This window comes from Paralichthys olivaceus, chromosome 20 (assembly GCF_024713975.1).
Source record: "Paralichthys olivaceus isolate ysfri-2021 chromosome 20, ASM2471397v2, whole genome shotgun sequence".
NCBI lineage: Eukaryota > Metazoa > Chordata > Actinopteri > Pleuronectiformes > Paralichthyidae > Paralichthys > Paralichthys olivaceus.
The window spans coordinates 36,806-64,160 of NC_091112.1; the positions used below are offsets into that span (position 1 = coordinate 36,806).

General features: G+C 42.6%; 1 protein-coding gene across 8 annotated transcripts; it reads right to left on the bottom strand.

Moving 5' to 3' along the window:
* Positions 1 to 389: 389 nt before the first annotated feature.
* Positions 390 to 26,948, bottom strand: LOC109643303 (semaphorin-6D-like). Of its 8 annotated transcripts, none has more exons than XM_069516476.1 (23): positions 26,736 to 26,948; positions 26,481 to 26,645; positions 18,048 to 18,151; positions 17,384 to 17,524; positions 15,118 to 15,320; positions 14,070 to 14,184; positions 13,924 to 13,981; positions 13,398 to 13,454; positions 13,059 to 13,160; positions 11,903 to 11,993; positions 11,183 to 11,305; positions 11,006 to 11,094; positions 10,570 to 10,868; positions 10,306 to 10,437; positions 9,756 to 9,911; positions 9,105 to 9,278; positions 8,869 to 9,009; positions 8,334 to 8,411; positions 4,930 to 4,988; positions 4,408 to 4,461; positions 3,571 to 3,821; positions 3,347 to 3,487; positions 390 to 3,036 (listed from the first exon to the last, which is right to left on the bottom strand). In XM_069516476.1, exons 5-23 carry the CDS (start codon positions 15,260 to 15,262, stop codon positions 1,771 to 1,773), a joined length of 3,531 nt encoding a protein of 1,176 aa, XP_069372577.1. In that variant the 5' UTR covers positions 15,263 to 15,320; positions 17,384 to 17,524; positions 18,048 to 18,151; positions 26,481 to 26,645; positions 26,736 to 26,948; the 3' UTR covers positions 390 to 1,770. The 8 variants fall into 8 exon arrangements, with proteins under 8 accessions (XP_069372577.1, XP_069372581.1, XP_069372580.1 ...); XM_069516480.1 differs by having other exon boundaries at positions 3,356 to 3,487; positions 10,570 to 10,697; positions 10,779 to 10,868; positions 17,384 to 17,490; positions 26,481 to 26,947; XM_069516479.1 differs by having other exon boundaries at positions 10,570 to 10,697; positions 10,779 to 10,868; positions 17,384 to 17,490; positions 26,481 to 26,947.
* Between the last annotated feature and the right edge of the window lie 407 nt (positions 26,949 to 27,355).

The window sequence follows — 27,355 nt, forward strand, 5'->3', positions numbered from 1 at the left end:
CAGCTTTTTAAACTACAAGTTGTGGAACAGACCAGAAATCAAAATAGTTTGTTCAGTAAGTATCTTTAAAAGAAAACTTCAAACATTTCTCTTCACTTGAGACTTTAACTAAATCTAACACTCATGTGCCCCGAGATTTTTATCATGTACTTTTTTAAATGTAATTTTAAATGGTCTTATTTTGAGTGACATGGTTTTGTTATATTTATGAAAATAGACTCAGCGAATCGAAGACTCTCCCTCACGGCCCTCCAGAGGTCCCAACATCTCCTGCAGCTAAGAACCAGGACCCCTCAGACCCTCAGCATCTTCTGGATATGAATGAGAAGATGGTTGTTAATAAGCTGTTTCCTATTTGTTACTTCAGAATAAGAGTCCTCAGATATAAGTATTGTTCCACTGTGGCCTTTATTTACACCTTCATACACATTGATTAACAGCAGTAAAGTGAAATGATCACATTGTCATTCTGGTCATCAGAAAAAAACGGAGAGAAACATCTCCTGAATAACCAGTGAAGAGTTGTCACGCGATCGACCAGCAGATTCAATTCTGCTCCATGTTTATCAAATATTCAGACGTTTGAATGACCACAAACACAAACGTCAGTTTTATCTAAATTATCCGAGAATTCATGATTATTTTCAAATTTAATCATGAAAGCCGCTCAGATGAAAAGTTAATTATGTTTTAAAAATCAGTTCACTTAACTACAACCTGATGGAGTCAAATCTGATTTTCTCTTCTCATGTGAACAGTCATCACTGATTTCATATTAAATGTATTAAACACGTTAAACTATGGTTGTGTTGACTGCGTAATATGATGTTTATTGCTTATTTTAAACATGACGAAAAAAAGACAATAAAACTTTATTAACTTACTCAACTTCATTCTGTGAAAACGAATGAACTTCGGTCGTTTGTCTCTGGACTTCAGGACGTCAGGTTGTTGGACAACAGGACGTGTCTTTAAAAACCAGGAGAGAGAAAATGCTTTGAAGAAAAGATCAAACTTTACAAAAGTTTCTTTTCCCAACTCAATTTGTCGAAGATGACAAAAAATCTGCTCTGAGGTTAAAGAGACTACTTAAAGAAAATGTATTGACTTTTATAAATGTAAGAAACTATTAATTAACAAGTATCAATTAAAGTTATTTAATTAAAATTAATTGAATGAATGAAGAACTTTTGATGTCATGAAGAACGTTTGATCTCACTTCTCTCCACATGTCGTTGATATGTTGATTCATTAAAATCTTTCAAACTTCACAAACGATGGTGTTGCTCGTTTGTTTCCGATTTTTCTTTGAATAAAAATTGTTTGATTGACGTCCCGTAGGAACGTCCTTGTGGATTCGGGTCACGTTCGGCTGCCGCAGTCCGACTCTTTGACTTCTGTCAAACCGCAGCGAGCGCAGACGTTAGATCAGCTCTCTCTCGTTCTGTCGAGGCTGAATCATTAATGTCCTTGGAATGTAACCTGTCAATGTTTATCGATGCTCAGCGTCGTTATGTTCACGACTCTGTGAGCGGATCCAGTGGTTGTGACGCACTGAGGCAGTGATGGCAATGGCGCCCTTGTCTCAGTGGCAGGAAAATCACCACAACAAGAGTCACAATAAGGGACAACAGGAAGCTCTGATGAGTCCTCTGTGTCTTTCGTCCCATCTTGTTTTGTCATGTGGCAGCTGCCCTGCAGGCATATCAGGGGGTGTTTCACTCAATGAGGATGGCAGCAAACATCATGGCACCACCTCCTCTCACAGATTCAGTAGTTGTATTTTCCCACCTCTGTTGCCGCTGTGTCTGGCAGGAACAAGGGTTTTGGCGGGACTTGAGGTTTGAGCGAAGCCGTTCTCCTGACGACCGCCGCCCGCTGCACGTGTGGCCCTTCGGTGTAACTGTGCTGCCGTGTCAGGCAGGTGCTGGCGACTGAAGGCCGCTGGCTCCCACAGTGGTTTCTGGCTGGGGGGCCATTGCTGCTGCTGTTGGTGTTCATCCTGGCTAGAAAGTGAGCATGCTGTGCCCCCCGCTGGTTGAAGCTGTGGTGACGGGGGAAGGCACCTCCCCCGCTGCCCATTTTGATTAGCGAGTGGCGTTGGGAGTGGTGGCGTGCCACAGAGACACTGCTAAGTCGCTCTGGAATCCCCTGTGGCTGGTCTGTAGTGGATGAGGAGGAAGAGGAGGCAGACGGAATGGATGTGGAGGAAGTTGGATTGTTGGAGGATGAAGAGGAGGAAGAAGAGGAGGTGGCGAAGGAGACGGCAGAGTTTTGAGAGGTTGCGTCCAGACGTTTGGGAAGGGCATCCCTCGGCAGCATAGAGGTGCTGTTGTACAATGCAGATTCAGTCTCTTGAATCTGCTGCTGGTGGTGACGACAACCTCCACAGCTGCTGTTGTTGTTGTGGTGGTGGTTGCTATGGTGATGGCTGTGGTTGTAGTTGTGGGTGTCCGTCTGGGGACCCTGATCATGGTGGTGATGATGATGCCCCCCAGAGGACAATGGCCCTGGAAACAGCGAGGACGAGGAGGTGGAGGTGAGGACCTTGATGCCACCTGTGCCTGACTCGCTGACCTCGTGGATGTGTTTGAGCACTTCGTTGAGCGCCGACACGTCCACCACCGTCTGCGGGAGAGACAGCTGCGAATGGTGATGATGGGGGACTCTGCCTCCCACTCCTCCCCCACCTCCTCCTCCTCCTCCTCCCACTTTTCGCTCCTCATTCGAGAAATCTCTCTCCTCAGGGAGGTGCAGCGATGTCAAAGAAGCGCACGCTCCGTGGGCTGCTCCATTGCTCAAACTGTTGCCATGGTAATGTGAGTGGGGAAACACCTGCGGTGTGAAACAGTTTCCAAGGACAGCCATAAAACCCAAACTGGATCCAGACTCTGGGTTGTTGGCCACAGTTTTGTTGCAGTATTGGTTCTCCTCATACTGATGCTGCGGCAGCGCGTTCATGTTCTTCATGGGCAGCTTGGGGGTGGAGTCTGGCGTGGGCAGACCGGACAGCTCACCATCTCCCTGCGACAGAGACTGAAGAGAAGTTATACCCAGAGGTTAGAAATCAAATTAAAAACTAAAGGTGACAGCATCAATTCATTTAAATATTGTTCGACAAATGTTCACATATGTTTACCTGTTGAACATCAACATGTTTGTAAAGCCTGGTCACATGACTGAAGACTCCTAGCAGTTGACTCTTTGCTTTATGCTAAGCTAAGCTAATCACATCTGTACATGAGACTAATATTTATCTTCCTCTTCTTGATGTTGAAGATGATTCAGTTTCTCCAGCTATGTTATTTAAACAGAATGATGAGGGTTTTATTAACGCTGTCGTCACCTGTCTCACCTGCGACAGGCTGAGCTCGGGGTCTCCCAGCGACAGGCCCTGTTGTCCGGGGCTGTGCAGGTGAGGTTCGGAACGTCCGTTAGGGATGAAGGAACTGTACATCTTTGGAATTGACGTGTCCAGTTTGTCTTCCTGTGGGACCACAGAACAAAACAAGACGAATGAGAGCAGGTGAAACCAGGTAACGTTCATCTTGCCCTGGTCAACTCACTCACCTTCGGTGCTCCCTCCAGCAGACCGCTTAGCTTGGCGAGAGATCGCAGCGACAGAGTGTGAGGCAGTGACACCTCAGGGTCTTTTCCTAGCTGCCGCACTCGGCGAGCGGTGATGCCGCTGCAGTAACACGACATCATTAAGCCTGACAAAATGGCGCCCAGGAAGAAAGCCACCAACGCGCAAGCGACCAGGAGTGTATAGTGGACATTAGCTGCAGCCCGTTGGTCCATGTCTGGAAGACGATGAACACCTGGAGAGACAGAATGAGTAAAATAAATCAAATAAAATCTGTTTCTATTTTCATCTGTTTTCTGTTGATTTCTAAGACAAATTGATATTTTAGAATCAAACTGTGAACGATAATAAATATAAAATATGTCAACTCTTCACCAAAGAAATGTGTGTGTGTCTGTGTGTAAATGAGATATTGTAGGTCCATCATCTTCATTTATTTATTCGGGAGTTGTCCAAAAATGACATTAGATAATAATGGAACCCTCTGGTGTCATCATGATCGTCTTCTTCTTCTGTATCAGCAATAAAACCACTTTTAATTGGTCGTTATCAAGGTCGTTACTCAGCAGCAGAATTAACTTTTCTTCCTGTAATGATTTGTAACATAAAGGTCCCAGAAGAATCCTCATCATTTACACTGACAGAAGTTGCTTGTTGTATGACACATAGCCGGCTCGTAGCAGCATGACGACTTATTTATGTCATGACACTATGTTGACAACATGAAGGGGGCGCCCTCTGTGGGTTTGTTTAGTACACAGAACTCAATCTCCCATGATTCTCTGTGGCTGAAATCAATTGAGACCGGAGGAATTTCTCACCGAAGGCAGAATCAACTCCAGACTCTTGGTTTCGTGTCATAACAAAAACGTCACCTGCAAAAAATAGAAAAAATACAGGAAATATGTCATTGATCATATGTGTAGTTAACGGTCTGTTTCGTACGTGTAGTTAACTGTCTGTATCGTACGTGTAGTTAACTGTCTGTATCGTACGTGTAGTTAACTGTCTGTATCATACGTGTAGTTAACTGTCTGTTTCGTACATTTAGTTAACTGTCTGTATCGTACATATACTTAACTGTCTGTATCAAACGTGTAGTTTACTGTCTGTATCGTACGTGTAGTTAACTGTCTGTATCATACGTGTAGTTTACTGTCTGTATCGTACATATACTTAACTGTCTGTATCAAACGTGTAGTTTACTGTCTGTATCGTACATTAAGTTAACTGTCTGTATCATACATCTAGTTAACTGTCTGTATCGTACGTGTAGTTAACTGTCTGTTTCATACGTGTATTTTACATCATACGTGTCTGTATCAAATGTGTAGTTCTCTCACCCTGGCAGCCATCAGTGAGGAACGAGTGGTCGCCCTCGATATCCTGCTCAAACCCCGCCCTGAGGAAACATGAGAATAAAACATGGAGCGAAGAACCAGACACAGGCTCTCAGTTCGGTTGCCAGGGGTTACCACTGTCTGGGATTAAATTGATGATATGTATCCACGGTGACCAGACAATGAGTCAAGACAATGCTAATTACATTGTGTCACATCTGTCATCTCCAGCTAATTATTCAGTGTGCAGACAATCAGAGGTCAACCGAGGAGACAGAGGACTAATTAGAGGAGGATGAAACCTGACCAATCAGGAGACACTTAGTGACAAATGGCAGCCACGATGCACGTACTCTCTCCCACTGCATCGCCGCAGCAGGAAGTGAAGTGGCGTTCAGCTCAGTGCGGCTCCAGTAAATGAAGCATAAGAGTTTGTTTAACATCTCTACTGATGTTTCCCTCCAACCTTCAGACTATTCACAGACGAGTCAGAAACAAGTCCGACATGAATGAGACTTCATTGAAAGTTATTATAGATTCATGTATTTAAAAACCCTTTGAAGGGAATTTTACTTCTCGTCTCTATGCAGCTTTTACATCAACATGTCTGAAAGGCCAACCACAGGTGGCGGAAAGGAAAGTCAGACAAAAAAAATTACTGAACAGAGTCTTGGGCCTGATTCAAACCCCTGGATCATCTGGTGATGTTGGGATGGACATCCGTGGCTGGGGGAGCACGCCTCTCCTCCCTCCAGCTTGCCATCCTCAGGTGGGGGAGCAGAGACCATGGCGGGTAGAAGGGAGGTGATCGGCCAGCGTCAGTGGAATACAGCGAGTGGATCCTTGACAAAAGGGACAGTCTACTTGTCTTCTCCACCAGATGGTGTGGAATTTTAAATGCGACTGAGCTGATGTCATGGCGAGAACCAGCGGTCTCGCCATGACCGCCTTGAGACAAGGCAGAAACTATGCTAAGTCATTTAATTATTTTCTACATTTAAAAATGTATTTTATCAATCAAATTCTATTCATCTAGCCCATGTTCACAAATCACAATTTGTCTCATATTAGATGATTTCCTCTTGTCAGTAAACTCTTCTCCACCTCATCTTTTACATCCTCCGCCCACTCACTCACTCGCTCAATATTTATCTCGCCTTATCACTTGTTCTCTCTCCGTTGGCAGCGTGGGCCGAGCTGTGAGTCAGGACAAACTGAGACGAACAGAAGGAGGCCACTGCGACGGCAAATGGCTGTAAATTCAGCACCTGAACACCTCGTTCATATGGTGGGACCGACTCAGACGAGGATACAGAAATAGACGCAGCAGGTTATAAAATACGATTTATATTCACGTTCTGAATGTGCACAAGGAGGCGTGAGATGAGACGACGGCGTGTAAACAGGAGGTTTAACACCAAATACGATGAAGATTTAATAAACAGTTTGGTTTAATGTGCTGTCGTCACTTCAGTTATAAAGAATCGAGACAGATGTGAATCATTAAATCTGTCATAGGTCCAAGGAAACTTCTTCACTTCAACTCTGAAACTTTAGATCTTCAAAACTTTGTCTTTAGGTTGATTTTCTTCTCTCTGGTCGAAGGTTCTAAACAGAGCATGTCGCATCTCATACAGATTTTTCACATCATGAGACAAACTGTGAATATGCAAACGAATAAAGTTTGATTTGAACCAGAAAATGACGTCATCTTCACCGATGAACACCAAATGACGAAACTCTCTGATCCTCTATCAGCCACTGGGACATAACCCTCTGAGGACTTGGTGTGGAACGACCTTTAGAGGTTCAGTGTGTAGAATTTAGTGGCATCTAGTGTTGAAGTGTCATGTTGCAGCTGAACACCCCTCCCCTCCTCCTCTCCTTCCAAACATAGAGAAGAACCTGTGGCAGCTTCAGTCGTCATAAAAACTTATAAGGTTTTAGTTTGTTCAGTCTGGACTAATGTAAAAAACATGGCGGCCTCCGTAGAGAGGGTCCCCTCCATGTAAATATAAAGTATTTTAATATATAGTATTTAAATATAAAAGGTATTTTCTGGGGTAAAGAAAACTACAATTCATACAATTTAGATGAAACAAACTAGTGAAAACATGAGGATTATTCTGCATTAAATCTCTGCCAATAGATCCTTTCACCTGAATCACACACTGGAGCTTTAAGTATTTTCTCCAGAAGACAGAGTTGATGTTTTTGATGTCACATGGCGTTGTGATGTCAGCAGGAAGTTATGCGTAGACGATCCACTATGTGAGCATCATCTTAATGTACTCTTTTTCTTCTTAGTTTCACTTCCTCTATCCTCTTCATCGCTCGTCTTCTTATATTTAGAGTTTTCCATGAGTTTACCAGCTGAAGTGAGACGTTCAGGTTCAGAGGGAAACAAAGTGATCATCAGATCCGTCGACGACGAGGAAAAGAACGATGACTGAGTTCAGGATTTCATTTCTGCAGCAGGACTTTACCAACAGACAAACTGACACGTCTCCTCATTTAATTGTGCATGTGGTCGATTGTTTCTGCAAAACACAAACTTTTCACAGCTGAGGGCTCAGATAGACTTGTCAGACGCCAACATGGATTTAAATTCTTTATACAGTTTGGAACTGATGTGTTATCATATCATCTTGAGGTCCAATAAAATAACTTGTGGTCACGTATGCCGTAATTTGGCTCTATACAAATGGAATTGAATTAAGATATCTTCAGATAAACAGGACTGTGGATTATTTCACGTTAGAAAAGAGTAAAGAGGAGGAGAGATTTGATTGTGACATCTGTTGAAGACAAACCTTCCAGCTGAAATAACCAGTACAGAAGATGTAACAGCAAATTAGATATGCTTCGATATGCTTGACTCTATGTCTTCCCCTGTGATCAGTGTGAACTCAGGGAATCCTTCACTTTTTAAACTTGTCAAACTGAGAATTTATTTTCTTCAGCTGCAACAGTTTCAGTTTCCGTTTTCCTCCCTTTCATCAGCATCGACCTGTCCTTCACTACTCGTCAGATTCATTCAAGAAATCATCTGTACCACGATTTCACTAACTCAACAAAATTCATTATTGATTATAGATTTATATTTCTCCTCCTTTGTTTCTTTGATTCACTGAGACAAACTCCTGAATGCCACAATGGCACATGCACATCACTCCTGCATTTTAAAATGAGTTGACTTTATGTCTTCATATCCATCTTTCTACTTTGGCAGCCAGCGTGAAAGGCATCGTGGATTTACATTTTCCACATATACGACCTTTCGCTTGCTGCAGCAGATTTACGATCAGAGCGGTCAGAACTTTATTAGCTGTCAGTGAGGGGGGGGGTGAAAGAAGTAAAGAAAGAAAGAAAAACGTGAGCGAGAGGGGAAAGGAGGTGATACGTACTTGAAACCTGGCGCCATGTTGGCACAACTCCCGGTCCGCAGCCAGATGCAGTATGGGTCACGAGAGGCCAGACAGGCTCTGCAGAAACAAACAGTCGCAAACATTTGTTTTTCATCTACAAACATCTGTTGTGTTTATATAATTCAGGTAGCTGTAATTTGTACCTTCACCATTAGGTGTCATTTAATCCCGCGGACTGAACTATTAATATTATAATCTTCACTCAAGAGCATCTTTGAGAAACTTTGTCTGTTGTGGAGTCACAGTTGTTCACAGCAAGCTCAGCTCTGTTCAGTCTAATGACGTCTATAAATGAAACTCTTTTCATCATATTTGACTTTACAGACACTCACTTCATTATTGATTAAGTTTCCAAATCAGCGTCACATTTTTATGTTTAGTTCAACATTTTTTTTTTTTTTACAGAACAAACAAAATCAGTGAGTTCGTCTGAACATCTATATTTTAGAGGCAGGAGTAGAGTGGTGGGTTTGATCCAGATGTGGTTTTACTGGACCTGAAAACATTTCCTCACTTTTTACACGGCCCATGTTGAGGACAGCGGCTGAGCGGTGTTCTGATCACACAGCTGCTGAAGGCAACAAACAAAGCATGATGGTCTTTATCCAGCTCCAGTCCCAGAACCCTCCTGTCCTCCTGACCCTGAACGTTACACCTGGACAACCATAGGAAAGGAGGAGAATAATTTTATCTGAATATGTTAAATTCTGCAGCTGACTTAGACATCAGTACAAGGGATACAAGTCTCACTTGGACGGGTTGTAAACGTCGATGTCCTCCAGAAGCTTGGAACCAAAGCTGTCGTTGGGATGCGTGCTCGCCAAAACCTTCAGGACTCGACCGTCGTCTGAGCCCAGGAACATGACCGTGCGGTCTTTAAAGGGACCGGCCAAAACGTCTACGATGATCTGAGTCAACTTGGACCTGAGGCAGAAAAAAAAAAAAGATAAAAACTTTGGAACATTTCAAACTGTCACAAACGTTCAAATGTTAAATGACTTAATGATTAATTTAACGATTTAACAGAACAGAAAACACTTCAAAACAGTTCTGATGATCAAAAACAGGAAAATGTTTCATCTTTCGTCGTGTGATTGACAAATCGATGCAGTTTTGCTGGGTGATATGTTTGGAGCTGAGTTAGGGGGTGGTCGGTAGCGTAGTGGGTTGTGCCGCCACCCCACACATAGAGGCTACAGTCCTCGCTGCAGTGGGCCCCGGTTTGGATCCTGCATTGGACGGCCCTTTACCGCATGTCATTCCCCCTCTCTCTGCCCCCTGCTTCCTGTCTCTCTTCAACTGTCCAGTCCATTAAAGGCATAAAAAAAGCCCAAAAATATACTTAAAAAAAAAAAAAAAGTCAAGCCGAGTTTGGTACCGGCCTGTTTTCCTGCGTGTTACCTGCTGGACGTGCGGGTGAAGCAGGGCCTGTCGTTGATGGACGGAACGGCATCGTCCATCAGAGGATATGACTTGATGAATGTTAGCGTCTCATCTGGAAACTGAATGGACGACTTGTACTCTGCAGCTGAACCATCTCCTGCACACACACCAGGTCTGAAACACAAAATCACATCATGTCATATGTGCTCTTCTTCTTTCTAAACATCTAGCAGTGTTGGGCTCAACACCACCCTCTGTGATTGGATAATATTTGCACTACTTTTTATTTTTTCTGTTATATATTATTAATTTTTTATATTCTTTTTTTATTTTTTATTTTATTTATTCTATTTCATTTTTTTATTTTATTTTATATATTCTATTTCTATTTTTATTTTTTATTTTCATAAATTCATAGCATGTCTAGAGGGGAGCCTGGGACTCAAGCATTTCATTGCCAGCAACTGTTTAATGTAATTGTTGTGCAGATGTCAATAAACCCTTGAGCCTTGAATCTATGTGTTCGTCAACAATCTCTAGTTGTTTGCTGATGACAACACGCGTTCACCTCGGTCTGGGAACCTGCTCGTCAGGAACCGGAGTCCAGGATGAGTCGCTGGTCCTCTGCTCCTTGAATTTTCCATTAAAGACTTTCTCGATGTCGTCCATGTAAAATGCACAAACTGCAGATCCAGGGATACTGACAAAAGAAAATCATCATTCAATAAGACGAGAATCTTTCTGAGGAAAGATTTTAAATAATGTGAGAGAGATGCAGAGATAACAACAGCCAGAAGCAGATTGAAGCTGGCTGACAATCAGACACACACACCTGTTGGCCTGAGTGGTGAAGACTCCAACCACAGCAGGTCTCTGGTTGATCTGCAGAACATTGGTGAGAGACTGAAGAACATCGAAGTAGAAGAATGAATCTCCAGGAACCGAACAGTTCAGACGAGCCTGAGAGAGAACACACACGCACACACGTGTAACTGAGTCATTCAGTCCCTGCTGCCGTGGAAACCAGAGTTTGATTGTCACCTTGAGGAAAGACGTCCAGTATCTCTCCAGAACTCGGGGAGATCCTCCATTATCATTCTTACAAACACGAGCAACACGAGAAAACACCACCTGACCAACAAGAGGAGGAGTTAAATCGTAGAGTTTTGGTATCAACGGGTGTTGTAATGGAGACAACAACATACTGACGTCACAACTGAACATCATCATGTTTGTTTCATGTGTCCGACGAGTTATTATGAACACACCTTTCCCAGAGTCGTGTACTCCACCGCCATCTCACTCAGGAAGAAGTAGACGTAGTTTCCATAGTCGATGGCGTGCAGGAAGTGAGGCTCTGTGAGGGGGGCGTTTTTTTTTTTTTTATTCTAACGTGAAATACATCATGTGACCTCATGTGTCATGGCTTAATAATAATAAAACACCTCGGAGCCACTTGGAGTCGTACTTGACTGTCCTGAGGACGGGTCGGCCGCCTCCCAGGCTCCTGTAGATGATGGCGTCGCTCGCCAGGAAGTCTGTCATGGTAGCCGAGTAGAAGTCCCCCCCTGAGGAAACAGTCACATGATCAACTTCCTGCTTAGACACTGAATTTCAGTTTGTTTCAGCTGAAAATTAAAAATGTCCCTACAGTGTAAAATGACCGCGTGTAAATACACAGACTAACTGTCTGAAATTCATAACAACGTCTTTGGAGAGAAATAAACACAGAAGGTTTATCTTTTTTAATCACCACATTAGACACATGAAATATATTACAAGGTAAGAGGTAGATAATGTTCCTGTATATGATCTTTTTTTTTTGGAACAAAAAGGAGGGTTTCTCTCTTAACAACTTAAATGTATTGATATACAAAGCAGAAAACAAATCTGAGTGTCAGCCTTCAGCCAATCAGAGCAGACCTGGTGACATTTTGCAGCGATTAATGAAGTCGGATACATTTTTTAACCAGCATGCATTGTTTAAAGTCAGTGCAGGGGACAAGCTTTTTATTCTGAATTAGTGAAATGATCAGATCCACTTCTTATCTGGACTCATAGTTCAGCTTATTGTTTTCATCTTTACTCTAAAAAAATATTCACATGATTAAAGAACACATCGATACAGAAAACAACATGAGAACAAACATTGCAGGTGGGCTCACCTGCAAACAGTCCCACGTTGGACTGATGAGACTCAAAGGGACAGCGAGCCTGTCCCACCACCTCCTCCCCCACCTGGTCTAACGTCGTCATCTGACAGAGATGAGGAGAAGTAGTATCATTGTCTATCAATCAATCAGTGGCGGCTGGTTACAACGGGGCTCAGCCCCCTCCAACATTCTGAGACAAAAAGCCTGTATAAAAAGTTAAACATAATTATATAATAATAATTTACTGCTAAAATGCTGCTGGTGGACCTTCAGCACCTGGGAACATTCAATATAAGTTGTTTTCAAACTGTATTTGGTTCATTCCTGTCTAAATACATTTATTTCCTGGGCATCGGCCAAATCAGTATGAATGGGACAAAACAGGATAAAGGATCTTGTCCGACCTGATTTACAGATTCAGCAGCAAGTGATGAAGACGAGTTTACACCTTCTCCTGCTCTGAGAAACAGACATGATAACTGGATGTGGTGTTAATGTCTTTTACTGTTTCAAAGTGTCTGCACGGAGGTACATTGGACAACAACGTGGGTGCAAGACCTAAAACTTCACTCTGAAATATGCAGACAGCAAGAAAGTTGCCACAGTCACTTAGACATAATGAGGCTACATTTTACTGTGAAGGCTACAGGATATATATTGTGCCCCACCACTGCGCCCCCCCAATACATTTTGTCACCAGCCGCTACTGCAAACCCAATTATAATGAATTATTATCTATCACAGTTTGTTAATAATAATAATGACACAGGAAACCCACGGCCCTGAGCGGATGTGATGAGAACAGTCAGTTACCAACATGGCACAGAGATGATGAGGTCAAAGGTCAGCCGTGTCACCACAGAGTTGAAACGTTTTAGACGTTAAAGTAAAGTTTAACCTCCTGTTCAAATTTCATCAGTAAAACAGAGCTTCTTTTCCTCTCAGATCAAAACTGAAGCTGAACGCTTCTTATCTCCTCGTCTTGTTTTTCCATCGCCAAAGATTTCAAAGAGCACGAAGCTTCAGCCTAACGGGGTCAGAGGATGTCAATCAAACCAGCCGACAGCGAGTCACAGTAAAGTTTCAATCCTCACAAATTAAAGTGTCCAACTCTCAGTCTGTTTTCATCCCAACAAGTCAGGATGAATGTGTGTGTGTGTGTGTGTACCTTGTAATTTCGACAGGTTGGGTGAAAAGCGTTGGTACCACAGGTGAAAAAAGTCTCGTCATTTCTTGGCACCAGAACTTTAACGTAGTTGTAACATTCGTCCTGAAACAAACACACAAGAGCAGAAGTGATCGGTTTATGATCAGATGTGATATTTATTTTAGTTTTTCTGAAGCAGTGAGTTTCTGTTGGATTTTGTCGCATCAGAGGTGAAATGTTTCTGCTGATTTCATCAACTGAACATTTAGATTCTGAGTTTTGTTTTATAATGAATGTTAATGTTTCAGCTGCACATTCAGGACAAAAACATTATCAGGAAAACAAACATCTTAAACTCACACTGTTCTTTCCTCGCACTGTACACTTGCTCACGTCTTTAGATTTCCACGTCAACTTCTGAAACATGAAGAGAAAGAATTGAATATGACCAGACGCCATCATCATCATCTTATTGAATAATAAAGGTCAAAGTGTCAATAAACTTCTGTCAGAATATCATTTAGATCCATCATTACTTTTATTTCTTTATTATTTTAATCTATTAGTTTATAGTTATATGGTTTTAACTTAAATTGTTTGTACTAATGTTATAAATAAGTTTAGATTTAAAAACACATGTTCAGTCTGTCTTTTCTTCTGATAACTAACTCACCGCTTCCAGCCTTTAACTGGTTAATGAAACTTTATTTGAAGAAACATTATTTAACCAGGACGGCTCATGGAGACTGAGAGGTCAGAGGTCAGGGTGTTAATAATAAAAATAATAATAATGAAGCGATTTTTGACTTGTGCTTCTTTAACCTATGTGATAGAAATATGTTTATTAAAAAAAAAAAAAAAGTTTCTCATGTACAACATCACTCACCAGCTGAGGAATCAACTGGTCCACCGCTGTCGTCAGATTCACCGCGAACACGTGATCTCTGAGGACGTAAAAGAACAATGTCAGTGCTCCATGTTCAGAAGTGTGTGTGTGTGTGTGTGTGTGCGCGTGCGTGCGTGCGTATTGACCTGGCAGCAATGTACAACATGTGGTTGAGGCGTAGCATCCTCTGAAAGTCGAGGCCCAGACGCAGTGTGTCGTTGTCCCGGAGTAAACCCTGAAAACTTGGATAATGATACGACTCTGCAAGACACAATCATTCAAAGACCACATGGAATATTACTGACATGAATTCCCAACATGATCTGATGACACAGCTGAGGATATATATGACTACGATCTCTGTATCAGTTTAATAATCATCCATACTAACACGCCTGAAAACACATCACGTGACCACTGAAGCTCGTTCCCTTGTTATCGGGTAAATCACCATGGCAACTTATGCTGAACAGCTGACCGGCTCCAGGTTAAGTTGGAGATAAGAGATCAAACTGTATAAAGCTCCGCCCACTGACCACTCCCTTCCTTTGAACCATGACATCATGTTCTTATCGTGGAGCTGGTGTGGATCGTTCCAGTCTCTGAGGAGGACCAGGGTCTTCAGAGACCCACAAGATCCTCTGAGATCCTCTGAGGAGTTTCTGAAAGATCTAGATTCTCCTCAGAGGATGAACCTTTGTCAGCTGCTGGAGCTTCAACAGAACCAACCTGACCCATAGGAGCAAAGTACTCACAGTACCACAGACTCTCTACATGTACTACACTTACTGATACTGATGTACTGGGAGTGTTAGCGGAGGAGAACCACACATACTTTAATACTTTGTTTCCTAACCCACAACAGGGTTAGAAACGCTTTGCTTCTCCATGTTATGTTCTGGTAGCTGAGGCTGATGCCGGTTGTTCTCTTCTTGAAGGAGGTCATGTGACCGGAGACCAATTAGTGAAGGTTACGTTGTGATTTAAAAGAACCAATCAGCAAGCAGCTGTGAGCGTCTAAGTCAATATTTACAAACGTCTCAGTTTCTGTTTGTCTAAAACGCAGCGCTAGAGTTTTCAAACTTAAACTGAACCAGCAGCGTTCACAGACTTCTCTGTTTTATCGTCCAAAAACTCCGGAGTCGTGTGGGTGTGCCATCATCATCATCATCATCCAATCAGACGGATACTCACGTTCCGAGATGACCACGTTGATTGGCTCCAGGTCTTTGGGGAAGTTCGTGGTTGAAGCTGCCTCAGACAGGAAACAGGAAGTGAGGATGAGCAGCGGCATAAGAGGCAGCGGTCGCCATGGTGACGACCAATCAAATTGGGACATTTTACCAGAGGGTGAGTAGGGGAGGGTGGAGATGTCAGAAGGTCAAGGTGGGCGTCGGCTGTGACGACAGAACAAGACAAGAATTAATAATTACACACAGAGACACACACAACATACACTGATCCTTAATGTGATGGATCATATGACTGATTCATCACATGTCTTCTTGATCAGGAGAATACAGATTTACCCTGAACACCTGCTGCTGAATGTAATAAAAAAGTTGAGTGGTAACATGGTCCGACAGATTCTCCTCCACCATCGGTTTTTCTTTATATAACGAACCACTTCCTGCCTCTGAAGCCAGCGCTCATCATTAAGATATTTGATGATCAGCTGATGGCAGCTTCTTTGCGTTGTAATTCAGAACACAGATCACAGTGGGCAGATCTGGGGTCTCTGTCTATTGGATGACATCATCATGTTGATGACAGCATTTGAACTGAGAGTGGTCTAATGAGGTCAAGCAGTGGAGGATCATGGGAGATTAATGTGACACATGACAGACAATCAGAACTTTATAATCAAACTGCATCATCAGTGACAAAACCATCGCACCTGAAAATATTACACATCACTTCCTGTCTCTATCCCCATGGCAAAAAAAGACCATTCAACAAGCTCCATCCTCTTTAACAGTCTCTTCCTCCTCTTCATTTCTCTCATTCTTTAAAGAAAAGTCTTCTCCTCTGAAGCTACTGGCGATCGTTGTTATCGTTTCCTTTTGTCTGCAGAATATTTTTTCACTCAACATATTTTCATGTAAAACTCTCTGATCTGAAGACAACGAATCATTTCATTCATAATCATCATTCACATATCTAAAAAAAAAAGATTGTAATAAAATATTACATAAAACCTTTTAAATCAAACCAGACTTCATGTTGGTTTGTTGTCAGTCTGTTCTTTATTTATTCATCTATTTCCTCTTCCCTCTGTTTCCTTCTTCTTAATCAATTTATTGAACCGATTCTTTTCTGCAGCAGTTTTAAACTGATGAAGCTGCTGTCTCCTCATCTTCATCAGGTTTCTCTTTTCTCTCCTGTCGTTGCTCTCTGCTTCGTCTCTGCTGTAAAAATGTGTTCAGCACGACACTGATTGATGACGCCAACTACAGGCGACCAAACGAGACATTAAACGACACATTTTTTCCAAACGTACCTGCGACCATACCAGTTCTGCTGTTGAATGACATTTGGTCACTTCAGAGCCCTAAATGTCAAAAACGTAAAGTGCTTGCTCGTCTAACAGCCGCTAAGAAAATGGTTGCAGTGTGCGAGGTCGCAGCTGAATCAAAAACCCACAAACAACACTCAGAAAGGATCTGAGGTAACCGAGGTGAGCTCTCCTTGTGGCGTTGTCGAGTCAAAGAGGTCAGCTGATCTCCAACGCAGCAATTTACCGTTGTCAGAGGGGGTGGGGTCTAATAATGGTAATGCAGGGTTATTGTTAAATTTCCCCTCATCTTCTCCTTAACTTTAAAAACATCCCAAAAATGTTTTTTTATTTGTTGCTTTATTTCAGCTTCACTGTTTTTACTGACATACACCTGTGACATCACAGTGACATCAAAGCTGGGCGTGGCTACAATTGTAGACTCAGTTTTCAATCACTCCTGAGAACATTTTGTTGTCATCACAGTAAAACCACAAAAGAATGTTCATCATCATGACGTGACAGCAAGCGGCAGAGGAAACAGATCAGAGACGACGGGTTTACACCAGATTATACAGAGCAGATTACCCTGCACTGTGTGTGTGTGTGTGTGTGTGTGTGTGTGTGTTTGTTTGTCTCAGAATTGGTTGTATGTAGAGTATCTGTCTGTACACAAAAATTGTGTGTGCATTTAAATCTGTCATGGTTTAACATGATCCTGTGTGTGTGTGTGTGTGTGTGTGTGTGTGTGTGTGTGTGTAGTCTTTCAAATAATGTCCTGTTTTTCACTAGGACTAGATATATTGACTTGTATTGATAAATTATGTTGATGGTATATATTATATTCACACTAGTAAAAAATAAAAGAGGATCAGTGAAAAATGATGTTTAATACATTTCTCAAGGGGTCAATAAAGTATCAATCTATCAATCAATGTCTTCATCAAATATAAACTGAGCAAAAACCTTTTCTCCTGTCAACCGACTGAACATGAGGAACAGCTGAGAAGAGATCACAGCTCCGAGCATCTTCTCTGCTGTCGACGCCACAAACCTCACCTGAGAGGTTCAGACTGCGGAGGAGAAGGGAAAGGAGGAGGAGTGAGTCTGAGGAGAGACAGAAACATCTTCTTTAACCCACAATAGTTCCAGACCAACACAAAGATTAAGTAAAATGAACTCTAACTCAGGAGAGTCCTGGAACTGAACCAGGACACTCAGTTTAGCTTCCTTAACTTGGGTTCAGACTGAATTAATCCTAAATACAAACTAAAACATAAACAATTCCAGGATAAGCTCAAGTTTTAATTCTGACTTCAGTGAAAAATCGAAATAAACTCAAAGAAAACGTGTTAATTACGAAAACTAAACCCGAGATATAACCCAGTTAAAATCTAAACTCAGGAAAAAACTAATTTGAGATTAGAGCCCTGTACTGCGAAGCAGATTTGTGGTTTGTGGAGTATGATACTGATGTACTGGGAGTTCTAGCAGAGGAGAACCACACATACTTCAATACTTTATCCTTTAAGTAGCTTCATCGTGTGAAATTAATATTTATTTGAGGCATAAATAGTTTACAGATTTACCTTGTGACAGCCCCCCCTCTCTCTGGGACTTAAACACTCACCAAAGTGACTCTACACTTGTTGTGGTGCACACAAGTTGGTTCAGTTGATCTCTAGCTCAGCCAGTACGTCTCAATCTCTCTGTTTGCAGATGCTCCGACTCGTCCTGTCACCAAAACAACAAATGCACTCAGTCAGGTTCCTGCAAATAGGTCCATGTGTTTTAATTGAGTAGTGATGTCAGAGGTTTCCACTGATGGTGTGTATTGTTAACGTGTAAAGTGAGGCTGGTCAGTGGGGGCATTGAGGAAAGTCTGAACCAACATGAGCAAGATTAAGTCAATTAGAGGTTCTAAATGTTTCCATACATTTACACAAAGACCAAATAACAACTTCACAACAACAGAACTACACAAAAAACAAAACCCAAAGTACTATAGAAACTCCAGCAGCCGGTAAGCCCCCCCACCCCCTCCACTGCAGAGCAACACGTCAACTGAACAGAACCCCCCCCTACTATGGTCGCCATGGCAACCAAAAGACAGAAGGTAAAGTGTCTGGAAGGAATAGATAAAAATAAATAAGGAAGAGACAAACAAAGGAGGAAAAGATGCGAGGATGAAGGTGAAGGATAAAGAACGAAGGGATGAGACGGAGATAAAACGGCGACATTTAGTCTAAACCTCGAGGAAATCAGATTTACAGAGATCCGACGGCACAGCAGGACACACACACACACAGAGAGAGAGAGAGAGAGAGAGAGAGAGATTAGAGCATCGTCGGGTCGTATAAGACTCATGAAGACAGACAGAGGGTCATAGTCTGTGGGGACCTCGATGCAAGGACAGGATGAGAACCTCACACACTCAGCACACAGGGAGACAAACACCTACCAGGAGGTAGAAACTTCCCCTCTCTAATATGCCCCCCCAGACAAAAAATGAAATTACCTTAAATTGGTTATATGTGGAGGTAACTGGGAGAGAATCTGTCAACAGCAACCTTGGGAAAATCCTTTGTATGATTATAAACCACAGACTCCTACTGGATTTTTACAAAATGGGATAAACATCAAATTGAGACTATTCTCCACATCCATGCAGAGCAGAATTGGGATGATACCCACTCATTATTAAAAACAAAAGCCAGCATCTAAATGTGATCATCACCTCAAAGAAAGTGACACGCTCCATCACAAAGCCCTCACCTATAGAGAGACCTGAGAGAGAAGCCCCCTCAGCCAGCTGGTCATGGGAATCTGTTCACAAACACAGCTCCCAGACAGAAACACAATAAGAATTAACCAAATTATAAGAAAACAAAAAAACTATTTGACACACTGGAAAGAATCAACCAAAAAGCAGTGAAAACTGGACTGCTATTTGGCCCTGAACAGAGAATACTTACCTAACCCTAATTACCTGACCACTGTGAGGATCCAAAACTAAGGAAATCCTTGACCAGACTCAGTGAGCACAGCCTGGCCGTGGAGAGGCCGCCACAGGCAGACCTGGCTCCCCAGAGAGGAAAGACGGTGCACCCACTACACACAGCAGGAGGTGGAAACCCAGCTGCTCGTCTGAACCACCTGCCAACTGTTCCAAGATATCAGAGACAGTACCCACAGACTACAGCCCACCAAAAGGACTTTGGAAACATGGCTGATAACAAACTTTGTGATGACCAACAAAGGGGCGTCCATGAAGACTGTCAATCACCTGTGTATCTCTGCACTGACCATTTGCACTGTGTTGATGTGTACATAGACACACTCGCTGTAAATACACACAGAACAAATATTTTTAAATACATTACATTCCTTTAAAGATGTTTATATAACTCTCACTTGTGTTTTTAACTGCAAAACACTTTGGCAACGTAAACATGTCTTTCCCATTAAATAAAGCTCCTTCGAATTTGAGAGAGAGAGAGATATCTGTGAAAGACAACTGTTGTCTTTGTTCACATGTTCGACTCCTGAATTTATCTCTGATGAAAAATGTCATCTTTCCTCTGGAGGAGACGCAGGAAGCTTCTGAATATAAAATAAAATCCCCTGAGCAGTAGAGACACTTTGGTTTCTCCCTGTTTAACCAGGAAACAAAGACTGTCGTCCCAGAAGAATCTGAGGTGGCGGGGCAGTGAAGCTGCCTGCTCACTGTTCTGAACTTAGACAATGTTCACCTGGGAATTTCTCCATCTCTGCAGAGCTACAGCTTCATCATCTGGAAGATTAGCTGTTAAAACTCAGAGGTGAGGCTAAGCAGAAAGGACAAAGACTTAGAAAAGTTTCATATGCTTGTTTGATTTTACTCTGATGCTCTGAGGTGGTTTAATCAGGTCTCACACACACATAGTAACAGTCTGTAGTGTTTGTATAATATTTTATATCGTACAATATTAAATGACAGATTACATTCAAGCTGGTGATGGAGACACTAGTGGCCATTGAACATTTAAAAAAGTTTTTAAAAATATATATAATATTACATATTTAGAAAGGTTTAGCAATCTTCTTTAAAACAAGGATAGAGGTGATGGGTTCACGACAGATCAGAATCAAACTCACAGGACAAAGTGTCAAGAAAACAGTTTGACTCCAAACAGCTGAACAGAACAAACCCCCTGCAATTTATAAGAAATTAGGTGAGCACACAGACACACACAAAGTTTAACTGTATTCAGCTGGTGTTTCTGCAGCCTGACAGTTACAACACTGAAACACTCACCCACAGCATCCTGTGTGTGTGTGTGTGTGTGTGTGTGTGTGTGTGTGTGTGTGTGTGTGTGTGTGTATATGAGAGAGAGATGAATGATGGACAATGTGGGGAAAAAATGAGCAGTTTTCCAGATTCACACAAAGAGCGGTCACTGGTGGTGGAGCGCCAATCACCTTATATATATATATATATATATAAAAATGTGGTTAGGGGGTTAGGGTTAAACTCTTGATTCTAGTAAACATTGATCCTGAGAGGTTCAACATAGTAACCCACAGTTGGAAACACTAGGTGGCGTTATGAGGGACTATAGTCTCGGACAGCTGGACGTCTCTGAAAGATCCTGATCAGAACCATCTCACCTGACGGAGCTCGACTCTGAGCGCCGTCAGGTGATTCATCATTGATAAACTGAAAATCATCCAACACAACCAGAACCAGGTGTCTCTGCTTCTGTTAAACCTTGCTCTGTATACAGTGGTATACATACCACTTCCTGTCTGACGTCTCCTGAAGACGAAATAAAGGAGGTCAAATATTTGAGATTAAATATCTGAGATCAAAGTCATGATCACACAGTGAGAAGAGAGAGGCGTTTGAGACTCCAGCAGCTCAAACTGGAACTCTGCTGCATCCCACTGAGCCACAGGGACAAATACTGGGAGTGAGAGAGGAGAAGCTGGAGGCGGGCCCAGAAACCTTTCCAACAGGACGAACGTCTCACAAGTTTCTCTGAGCAAAATCACAAGAACGAATAAATCACACCACTTTTAACGAGAGTTTGCAACCAAATGAAAATCAAGAAGCTGCGACAAATGTTGGAGCCGTTGTTTGCCAGAAAGAGAAGGGGGGGGGGGGTGTTGAGAGGAGGAAGCCTAAGGGTCCACTTAAGCTAATTAATGGATTGACCTGCACGTGCTGCGAATGTGCACGCTGCATTTTAAAGGAGACCTAAGTCTTCATCCATTAGACAAATGAGAGGACAGGAGGAGGCTTCGAGTGGAAGGCTAATGGGCAACACACACACACACACGCGCGCAGCTTTCAGACATGAACTCCTCAGTTCTCTGGATGATGATTTGTCTGTCTCCTCCTTCACTCCTGTATAAAGTAGAAATTCAGGAGAAGTGATGACACAGCAGAGGATCCTCCACTGAACTGTGAAAAACTATCATCTTTCAACATTTCTTCGTCTTCTTGGTCAGTTTTTTCGCTGTGATTCACTTGTTGCAGCTGCTTGACCATTTCTCACCGTTTCTGTCTTTCCACTGTTTCTACATCCAGCCTGCACCTCGTCCACATCATCATTAACATTCTGACTGTCCTGCTTGTTTGCTTTCTCTTGTTGTACCAGGATCACCGGTTACGGTATGTTTCACCGCCTGCTGCATGGTTTGCTGGGTACCGCTGTCGGTGTTCAGGTTGCAGTTTACCTGAAGGGCCTGCTGCATGCTCTCTATACAGGCAGATTGAGGGTTTCCCACCAACATCACCACACTCCAAACATTAAATGCTGCCAGAGCTTGCATACGCCATGTAATGTAGAAACCGTTTCCATATTTCAAGTTTACGATGGATTATGTAAGATTATCAACTGCTGAAAGTCAGTCTACTCGAAGACCGAGTGACCGATGACAACTTGTCTGTGAGCAACACTCTGTTTTTGAGCAGATCAGGAAACAAAGACTCAAGACGAAGATTTTAACTTTCGAAAAACAAAAACTGGCACTGTTCCTTGTTCGTAGTATTTTCTGTTGCTAAGCTACCTACTGCGGAGTAGCCGCTCTAGTTCCTGTTTACACCACATGACCGGTGTAGGTGAACAGTCATGTGACATGTGTTTTCAGCCTGTGGGTGAGGGCAGGACAGGAGACCAATCACAGAGATAAAACAGATCAAACACTGGACTCAGATTCCACATGAAACACTGTTTTTCATCATGTCCAGATCTAGATTTTTAATTTCTTGTTGAGAGAAAATCATCTTTGTTTAGTTCAAACAGCTCCGAGACATAAAATGTTTTTTCAACAGATATGACAGCGAACGCAGCCTCGTACATATTTCATACGACTCAACGGTGACAGGAAACATTACAGCAACACGTCTCAGTCAATGTTTTCTCCACTGTGACCTGGTTGATCAGCTACACACACACAGTCAAATTTTATCAGATTTAATCCAAACACAGACGTTAACCCTCTGCCCCTCCCCCTGCCAACTGCTCAAGGAGCCACACACACACACACACAGAGAGAGAGACAGAGAGAGATTAACTTCTTCAGCCTTTTAAAGTCTCAGAAACGAGGCAATTTTGTCTCCTGACTGCATTACTGGTCTGGGGATTCAAACCAGCGTCACATGATGACATCACAGCTTTCGACTGTGACGATTTATCCCATGTTGTTGTGACTACGTTGCTTTTCTTATGTAAACCAAATAACCAGTTGTGTTCCTTCGTTTTCAGATGTTTTTATGTGTTTGAGCTTCAGATGAGGAGGAAACTCAGAAAGAACAGATAAAAAGACTAAAAGATAATGTGGACAGAGAAGGTTCAGAAATAAATCTGATGTTTCACTGAGCAACATCTGACATTAGATCATCTACTGCTCTAAATCCAATGACCTGAGAAGAGACGAGAGGACAAAGGGATGAGGAGATGAGTTAACTGATACCATCTTCAAAAGATTAATTTAAAAAATTGAGGATGATGAAAACAAACCAATGAGATGTTGCGACATATCAGTTTCATGACCTGAACTCTGTGTTTGACAGAAATATTCTCACATCTTAATTTGTGCCACTGTCACTCTGCAGCTTCTCCGCTGTCACTTGTGTGAAACATTTAAAGTGAAAACACCATCAACACAGACAAGAGCAGAACAAAAGAAGATTGTTGAACAGAGCAGTAATCAAACTTTGTATATTGTCAGGTGTAAAAAGATTTTCATTTATTGTTTTCTTCTTAATTTCATTTTCCAGAACAAACTGAATAAATTAGTAATTCAACAAGATTCTCAGAAATAAATATAAAAAGTTTCAGAGAAAGTAACTTCCTCTGTGTCCTGTGACAGCAGCTCAGAAATAATTTTCCTCAGAAGATTCCGTGTGACATGAAGAGACGTGTGGCTCCGCATGTTCCTGCTGCGTGTTCGCTGAGCAGCTGTGAAGTAGAAACATGCTGAGGAGCAGAAAATTGGAGAGAATCTAACAATGCCGTCACTCAGGATCCAGTCGCTACTCAAAGCGTGCAAGTTAAAAATTAACTTGGACGATGGAAAAATTGAAACTCAGCAGAGTGAAGTTTATTGTTGGAACATGATGAAGGCAACAGAAACAGAACTCTAAACTGTTTTAAACTCAAAGACACAAAATCATCCTACTGTGACAAACACTTGATTGAGCAGTGGACGTGCACTTTAGAGCACAAGCAACACAAAGTGTAAAATCATGACAGACACTGACTCTCAATCTGACTTTGGTCTTTAAATGACCACAACCTCACACACGCACGCACACGCATGCTCAGAGCTTCCTGTGGACTTTCTGATTGGTTGGAGCTTCCCGCTGAGCCTTGATCTTATTCGCCCTCTTACTCTCTCACCTCTGCCACTCGCTCTCGGAGGGGAAATTGTTTCTTCAGTTTCCCAAAGAGAACAAACTTGTGCCCCCGAACAGGAAATAGGAAGTGGGTTTTAGGTCACTGCCCACATGCTTTATGTGGATGTCTGTAACCAGTCCTGCAGGGGGCACTGCTCAGGTCAGTTAAGACTGCACAATTTACACTACGAAAAAAAAATAATTCTGTTTTTTTTTTAAAGTGTGTGATTCTGTCTGTTCACAAACAATGAAATATAACGAAAGAACAGAAGAGCAACTGTAATAAATAAAAACGTGTCTTGATCTTTTCACTGTTGTTCACGTGTCACTGAAACATGATGACCAGCAGACGGAGAACAAATGCATTCATCGGGGGGGGGGCCAGAATCGAATACACCTGAAGTAACTGGTGACTCCTTCTTCAGACGAGTGTCCACAAGCCGCGGCATTCCAATTAAATTTGAAACGTCATTTACACCAAGTTTAATGCCTAAATGTCCACCGGAAGTGGCGAAGCTGGCAGATGTTAGCACACCGGACCGTCCGTGAATGCACCTCATAGGAAGATTTCAGAGACATTTAAATTAAAAACATGTTGTAAATGACGTCATTCCTACTTGAATTTGAATGTCGGGGTTTGTGGACACTTGATGACATCACAGGAGCAGTATGCAGGCATGTTATGTTTTTTCTGTTTTATTACATCTGAAGGAGTCACCACTTACTGCGAGCTAACCTGTTAGCAGCAGCGGAGAAAAAACACTAACCCTAAACTCTAGAGCAAATCAAATAACACAGAGTAAACGTCAAGACCCGTACGTGTCCTAATAATGTGTCATTAATGTTGGAGTTGTTAAGTGAGGCAGGTCAGTGGGGGAGGGGCAGCGGGTTGATACAGCTCAGTACAAGGTCATGTGATGAAAACACATTTATATGAATGAATCCAGTTTCTTTTTTCTGCAGTAAAAACACTTAAATCTGCTGCTGCTCATTCACACTAAGGATTAAACACAGTAATGCTGTGTGTGACACATGCATACTCACACAAACACACACTCACAGCTTGAGTGTGAATGTGCTACAGCCGTCAGGTCAGCCACACACCCCCCATCCACAAACTGTTTTCAGCACCACTGTGAAATCTCAACATCTTTATCTGCCGCCAGTGTCTCTTCAACAGCTGGAGGGGACGTGGGCGATCTGTCAGCGCTCAGCCATGAAAGCACTTTGTTGGATAGTTTGGAAATTTGGACCAATCACAGGAAGTGGAGACGCATTAAACCATAGAAGAAGAAACCGCTGCAGTCTTCACCTCAGACGACATAATGTTTGAACCAAGTGTTTCCTTATGGACGTGTGAGCCAAACACACACAATGTCATTATTGGTTCACACCTCCAGAGTTAAAAATCAACAGCTGGTTGATCCTCTGCATTAATAAAACTACAACTCCCACATCCAGACTGTTTATATGAGTTGACTCATATCAGCTCCTGAGTTTTCATCACATTGCATCAGTTTCAGAATACCTACAGGTGTGTTTGTTTCAACATAAGCACCCTGCAGCCACAGGGACGGGTGGGAACAGAGAGAAGAGGGACAGACATGACCTGTGGGTCAAATCCAGAGAATTGTCTCCAGAGTTTCACACAGTAACAACACAGCAGCAGCTCCTCTGATCAGGGTCAGGACTTTTTGATTTGTTTGAGAGAATGTGGCAGCAGTTATATATAATTTAAATATATTGTACATTTAAATTATATTCCTTTGTTTCCTTACACACACGGATCAGAGACTCAGTTATGATCCGGATCAGAGACTCAGTTATGATCCGGATCAGAGACTCAGTTTTGTTCTGGATCAGAGACTCAGTTATGATCCGGATCAGAGACTCAGTTATGATCCGGATCAGAGACTCAGTTATGATCCGGATCAGAGACTCAGTTATGATCAGACTCAGTCTGATCCGGATCAGACCCGGGGCTCAGGCTGGATCAGTGCTCAGAGGACTGGACACTCCCACAGAGCTCAGACGACATTGAGCGCCTGCACGCGGACAGGACACTCCAGCCGGTTGATTGATTGATTGACAGCCATCAATTACAGCTGCAAGACGCGTGCACGTTCAAAAAAAGGCACGCGCATAACACACACGGGGTTTCCTGCAGGACAAACTCACCTTTGCGTGTCTTCATGTCTCGGAGACGGACACACTCTGCCCGGGCTCCGGTCTCTGTCTCCGGCTGCAGCTCCGGACTCTGCCCGGGGCCCGGTCTCTGTCTCCGGCTCGGACCCGTTAATCCACAACAGCTCCGGTTATTTCCACAGAACCAACGAACCAAACCTGAGAAAAAAAATCCTCCATCACGCGCGTGTGGGTTCAGGTGTGAATCTACCGAGGGAGACGGTCTCAGGCCGGGACCGGGACACACACCGGGAAAGGGACACGGACCGGGACCGGGACACGGACCGGGACCAGGACACAGACCGGGACCGAGACACGGACCGGGACCGGGACACAGACCGGGACCAGGACACACACCGGGACCGGGACACACACCGGGACCGGGACACACACCGGGACCGGGACACCGGGACAGATCAAGTCGGACTCGATGTTTCTTCTTCTGCTTCCAGCGACACAATGAGACGACTCCGCTACAGACCACACCCTCCTCCTTTAACATAGCTCCCCCGCAGCCAATCAGAGGGCGCGTCACCCGACTGACCCCGCCCCTCTTAAGTTAAAGTCAGTCTTAAAAAGAATTAATGAAGAAAATGATAAAGATAAGGATATGTTATTTATTTATAAATATATATATTTTCATATATAAGATTGGTTATAAGAATAAAAATATGTTTATTGAAATCATCTGAATGAATCATTTAAAACTGCAGTTTATAACATGAGTAAATAAAATTATGCAGAAATCAAATGAATCCTGTTTCTCTTCTCAGACACAATAATATTAAAATATCACACTTACTGAATCTGATAGAAACATATTCATTTAAAATAAACTTCCTGTTTCTAATCACATCCATGATCCTTAG

Bases quoted from the DNA above. Each gene is read 5' to 3' on its own strand.
- LOC109643303 (XM_069516476.1), bottom strand. From the start codon at position 15,262: ATGTCCCAATTTGATTGGTCGTCACCATGGCGACCGCTGCCTCTTATG. The intron at 14,185-15,117 runs GTGAGTATCCGT...TGTGTCTTGCAG, and splicing joins CAACGTGGTCATCTCGGAAC to AGTCGTATCATTATCCAAGT. The intron at 3,037-3,346 runs GTGACGACAGCG...ACTTCTCTTCAG, and splicing joins GCCTGTCGCAGGTGAGACAG to TCTCTGTCGCAGGGAGATGG.